Raw genomic sequence first — 5,519 nt, 5'->3', positions numbered from 1 at the left:
GTAGCTAATAATGGTTGTGTAGATGTAATTTTATCCTATCGCACAGTCAGTTGTAGGAAAGAATAAGAACCTCCATTCCCAAATAATCTATTTAATTTTCCATTGATATCACTGATCTCCCAACATTTCACTGGTGTGATTGCTCCTAACGAGCAGCAATCCCCTTAGCCCTGAGTTTGTGCCCCACATGTGGGTGTGTTGCTGCTGTCTCTCCCAGGCCACGTCTAGGACCCCGATGGCTGGGACCTCCTCCAAGGCACGGATGGCTGGTGGCTGGTTCCTGCCCCGGGACATGGATGGTTGGTTGGTTCCTGCTCTGGAACGAGGTGGTTCATGGTTGGTTCCTCCAGCCAAGGCTGAGGATCCAGCAGCTGCAATGTTTTACCAGTCTCGGCACTCCGAAAAGGAGAGACCTTTCATCACAAGTCTGGCTGTTTTGTGTTTGTCGGTCGCTATACCCAGTTCAGGTGATCTGTCTCTAGTTTAACCAGGCTTGTGGTACGGAGATACCTTGGCTGCCGTGCTGGCGCCCCAGAGAGAGTCCGGGTGGGACGGCCTGGGCACGTCCGCTGCAGACTGCAGACGCAAGGACCGGGTTCCTCTGCAACGGGCGTCTAAAGCACCGTGTGCCCCATAGAGCCCCATAGAGCCCCAGCACCCCGTAGAGCCCCAGACAGCCCCAGCTCCCCATATAGCCCCAGCCTCATAGCCGCAGTGGCCCCATTGCCCCACAGAGCCCCAGCACCCCCAACCCCATTGCCCTAATATCCCACTGTCCCCCAGTGCCCCATCACCCCAGTGCCTCCCAGCACCTTCCCAGCACCCCAGAGAGCCCCAGTGCCCCCCAAAGCCCCATCATCCTCCATCACTCCCAGGGACCCCCCCCCGCTCCTCCATCACTCCCCATCGCCCCATAGAGCCCCAGTGCCCCGGCTCCCCCATCACCCCATCACTCCCCATTGCCCCATCATCTCGCCGTGCTCACATCGCACCACGGCACTCAGGGACACACTCGGGACAACTTTACTGCTGATGGCAGCTGCGGGCTTTCTGCGCAGGAACAGAAAACAGTGCTTGAAAAATCATTCGTTTACTCTTCTTTTTAAACCATTTCCTTTTTTTTATTTTTAAATAAAATTTAACGCCATCCTGAATGCTATCGCTCTTAATAGATGTATAAGCCAGTGCACTTTTCTTTTCTCTTGCAGTCCCTCCTTTCCGCAAGGGACCCTCTGCAGCCAGGACGGGACGCTGGAGCCGTTCAGAGTCGGCAGCTTGGTGCCGGCGCCTGGCCAGCGACGTCCTCCCGTCGCGGCGCGGGGCCCGGCAGCCGCCGCGCTGCTCCCCTCCGGCCGCTGCGGAGCCGCTCGCAGACTGAATGACGATTCTTTTTTTTTTTAATTTATTTTTTAAATTTTTTTTATTGAACAGTTGCTCAAGTAAAGGAGAGACCTGAACAATCTTTACAGTAGAAAGGGGCAGCTTTGCCATGCAAAGAGGAAGAGTTATTGTTTTTATTATTATTATCCTTATTATAATGTAGAACCACTGACAGCCTCGCTCTGAAGCAGCCAGGTGGTAACAGCAATATGTGGGTGGTTTCTTTTCTTTTTTTTTTTTTTTTTAGAATGTCATAAATTAGCAACTTATATTTTATCTTTAAAAAAATTCGAATAAATAAATAAATTAGAAAAGAAAAGAGCGAGAGAGAGAGAGAGASAGACAGACAGACAGAGAGACAGAGAAAAACATAGTCACAACATGCAAGAGATTACAACAGAACAGTTAAAAATGACCAAAACAAAATACAAGAAATGCAGAAGAAAAGCCCAGGTTCAATTTGGTTTGCAATCAATGCATTTTGAAAGCATCATTTATAAAGGTAGTCTGTATACTAAAAAAAAGGCACCACAGTATCTACAACGCCAAATCCTCAGGAGAGTTTCTGTGGGGTGGAGAGGGAAGAGAGCAGCCTTGCTGAGAGCAGCTTCCCTCCCCCTTTATGCTTGTCCATCACAAATCTGATCTTTCTGTTTTATGTTTGGTTTTGCTGTCTCAGTTTGTAAAAACGTGAAATAATAATAATAAAAAGAACAAACATGAAAAATGGCGAAGGGGACAACACGCTGATTTTGCAAAAAAGTAAGAGATGGAATATTGCCAGACTAAAGTTAAAAAAAATTTGAGATTGCTTGAATTAACCCCCCCCATGCACTTGCTCTTGTGTGCATGCGCGCACACACATACATGGGCACATGCACATACATACATGTACACATGTGCACATGCATGCACACACACATGTGCATATGCACACATGTGCACAGGCACACACACATGCACGCGCATACACACACACACACACGTGCGCACGCGCTCCTCCCCTTCGCCAGCCGCAGCTGGCGGCTGCTGGCCCCTCTACTACACTTAACTGAGCGGACACCTACAGCCGCTGCACCACCACCACCACCACCACCACCACCACCACCAGAGGACACCGGGACAGTGAAAGCCTCCAGCTTCCAACCCTGCTCTTGACGGGCTCATGCCATGCCCTAGCTCTGCGCTCCTAAATAAAGGAACTGCCGGTCGCTGCCGGGACTGGCACCATGGGACCGGCCCGTGGCCGGGCGCTGGGTGCGGCGGGCACCCAACTCCGCCGGGCGCTGGGTGCGGAGGGCACCCAGCTCCGTGGGGCGCAGAGGGCACCCAGCTCCGCCGGGCGCTGGGTGCGGAGGGCACCCAACTCCGCCGGGCGCTGGGTGCGGAGGGCACCCAGCTCCGTGGGGCGCGGAGGGCACCCAGCTCCGCCGGGCGCTGGGTGCGGAGGGCACCCAGCTCTGCTCGCTCACCCCTGCGCCACGCTACGCCGCGGAGGGGAGGTGAGTGAGCAAACGCACAGGGAAGAGAAGAGGGAGGGAAAGAAAGAAAGAAAAGGAACATTTGAAATCTTGTGTTTACTAGTATTCAGTACATGAGATTCCTAAAGAATAACTTGTCCTCCTAGTTAACCTTGTCCTGGAATATATACAGGTTATTTGTCGCTGCCACGGCGATGATATTTTCTGAAGGGTGCCAAGCTGTATGCAGGATCTTTTTGCTAAAGTCCAGACTGTCCACACTGATTTCGTCTTTCCTCCGCTTGCCGCCAACGCAGACCTTGCGGGGCTTGAGGATGGCCCGGGGCTTGCTGTTCTCCCGCGAGGCCTCCAGCGTCACGTCGCGCTTGGTGTTGCGGTCGAACATGCGGAAGAAGTTGTTGTAGGAGCCGGTCATGATGACGCTGCGGGCGAAGGGAGGACGGGATAGTAACTAATATGGAAATCAGTCTTTATGGCAAAGATTTAGCTGACCTGAAACAAATGCTTTTCACGCCTTTTTAGATGCAAGCTGCCTTTTAACTAGCGGTAAACTGAATATCCGGTGATATAATGAGATTTAGATTAGATTTGGAATTCAGGTTTGAGGCCCAGTTGTGCCTCATTAATTTGCTCTGATGGTTCTGAAGTCTCTTCAGATTAAAAAAAAAATGCAGAAATCTCATGTGGCCAACCGGTCTTGCATGTTTTCTGCCACCCAAGATAGTGCAATTTATGCATGGATAGTTATCATCATTAGTTCTTTTGTAATCTGTGACAAAATACATTATCACTATTCTCTTGAATAATGCCCCCAAGAACAATCTCYTGAGACTCCAGCTACATCCAAACCAAGATGAGAGATTAGGCCTCTTCTGGACTCGGTAAGATGTGGTACCAGACCCGTATCAGATACCAGGGCTGTAGCTGGCCCTCTAGACACCTTCAGCAATGTTTGAAATTTGGAAGTGTTTGGATAAAAGGTTCCAAATTTAGGCGGTTTTAGTGATGCACTGTTGAGAAAGTTCTCCAGACCCTGCACCAAACTCCTGTGCAAGCAACTGAAGGCCCTGCGAAAGGACTACAGAGGAGATGAAAGCTACCAGTGTTACAGAGAAATTTGCTATGGCTTGTTAGCCCTGAGTTCTGGTTTGAATTCAACCTCTGTATTAAACACCAAAAACATCATACCTCTCTTGCCTGTGAGGTATCTCTGAGTGCAGAATGGTGCCCAGSGAAGCAGGATCCCCTCCCCGACCCACACTGTCCCCTACACCATCTTCCTTACCTGTCAGAGCCATTCCACACACACTCAAACTTATCGAAGATGCAGTCGTTCTCGTAGAGCGAGCACAGCTTGCTGCGGAGGTAATCGTGGACCTGGGAGCAGAGGGGGCAGGAAGCATGAGGGCATGACTGTGCTTCGGGGACCTTCACTGGGTTCGAAGACTAAAACATAACCAAGCTGGCAGCCAGCACCAGAGCTCTCTGTCCTTGTCCACGGCAAACAAGGCTACAACTCACCAGGTCACCCAAGCCCATGTTTAACAGTTCTTCGTCTTCTTGGCCAAGATTTAATGGCAGGATGTTGTCATCCATCAGATTTGTCCCTCCGCCCTCCCACTGCCCRCTCCAGAGCATGGCTCTAGCAGGAACACCTCACTCCAACGCTTACCTGGTAGGTCTCGATGGGCCGGTTCTCCATGTTCAGGTCCCACACTTTGACCGTGAGATAATCCCGGGTCATGATATACCTCCCGCTGTGGCTGAATTTAACGTCAGAGATTGAGGAGATGATCTCAGAAAAAAATGACCKGTTACTTGGGTCTTCGGGCTCCTCAAAAACTGCAGAAGAGGAAAGGACAAGTGCTAACATCAGCCAGCGTGTACATGGTGTGGGACACGGCAGGTGCTCCACGCCCTGTGCTGCCGCGGGCTGCTGCAGCGCCAGGGATCTACCGTCCTGCTCGAACAGCGCAGAACGTGTGYGAGGTGCAAAACGCCCTTTGCAGACCAAAGCACAGCGTTTCAAATGAAGGCTTTGGTTTGGCTTTGAAGGCTCCCAGAGGCCGACCAGGACGCAGCCGCCCTGGCATGCGGGGACGGTGCTGTGGAGGGCGCAGGCTCCCGGGACCCGGGTGGCCGGGAGCGTCCGGAGAGAGTGGGGTATCTGCTCTACCTCCGTTTGGCATAAAACRGACAAATGCCCATATTTAAAGGATTTTACTTGGCACAACTGAAGCTCTTTTGTTTTTAATGAGTGCAGTAAGCAAGRAGGATCATCAGAGACCAATTCATCAACAGTGTAACAGCAGCCCAAAAGATTTAGGGCCTTGCATTCCCTTTCTGCCCTCTCGAAATCGATGCGTGGTGCAACAGGAAGTCAATGCACCTATTTTATAGCCACTGCAACCTACAGATTTAATCTGTTCAGTCTTTGAATAAATCACAGTTTGAGCAGTTTGAAGGAGACCAATGAAGTTCCACATTAAATGTATTTACAAAACCAATTTATAAATAACACCAGCTGGGCACGCACGGCTTTAAAAAGGAAATYCCTTGAAAGACTGGGCGCCGTTGTTACGATGCAGGGACCACCGTCGCCAGCCCCAGCAGAGACGCTCGGGACGCCTCGCTGCGGCCGTCGCCCGGGCAGGGCGC

General features: G+C 51.3%; 1 protein-coding gene across 4 annotated transcripts in view; it reads right to left on the bottom strand.

The window, feature by feature from the left end:
• Nucleotides 1-2,938: 2,938 nt before the first annotated feature.
• PPP2R2B (protein phosphatase 2 regulatory subunit Bbeta) overlaps nt 2,939-5,519 on the bottom strand; it is a 108,566-nt gene continuing 105,985 nt past the window's right edge. For all 4 annotated transcript variants that reach the window (XM_085312718.1, XM_085312719.1, XM_085312720.1 and 1 more), the window contains 3 exons: nt 4,534-4,703; nt 4,147-4,238; nt 2,939-3,283 (listed from right to left, as the gene is read on the bottom strand). In XM_085312718.1, the coding sequence (XP_085168844.1) occupies nt 3,004-3,283; nt 4,147-4,238; nt 4,534-4,703 (542 nt within the window). In that variant the 3' untranslated portion in view covers nt 2,939-3,003. The remainder of the gene's footprint in view (nt 3,284-4,146; nt 4,239-4,533; nt 4,704-5,519) is intronic.

Source organism: Rhea americana, unplaced genomic scaffold, assembly GCF_003343005.1.
Source record: "Rhea americana isolate MKP2758 unplaced genomic scaffold, rheAme1 scaffold_37, whole genome shotgun sequence".
Lineage (NCBI taxonomy): Eukaryota > Metazoa > Chordata > Aves > Rheiformes > Rheidae > Rhea > Rhea americana.
This window is presented reverse-complemented; position numbering and strand designations above follow the sequence as displayed.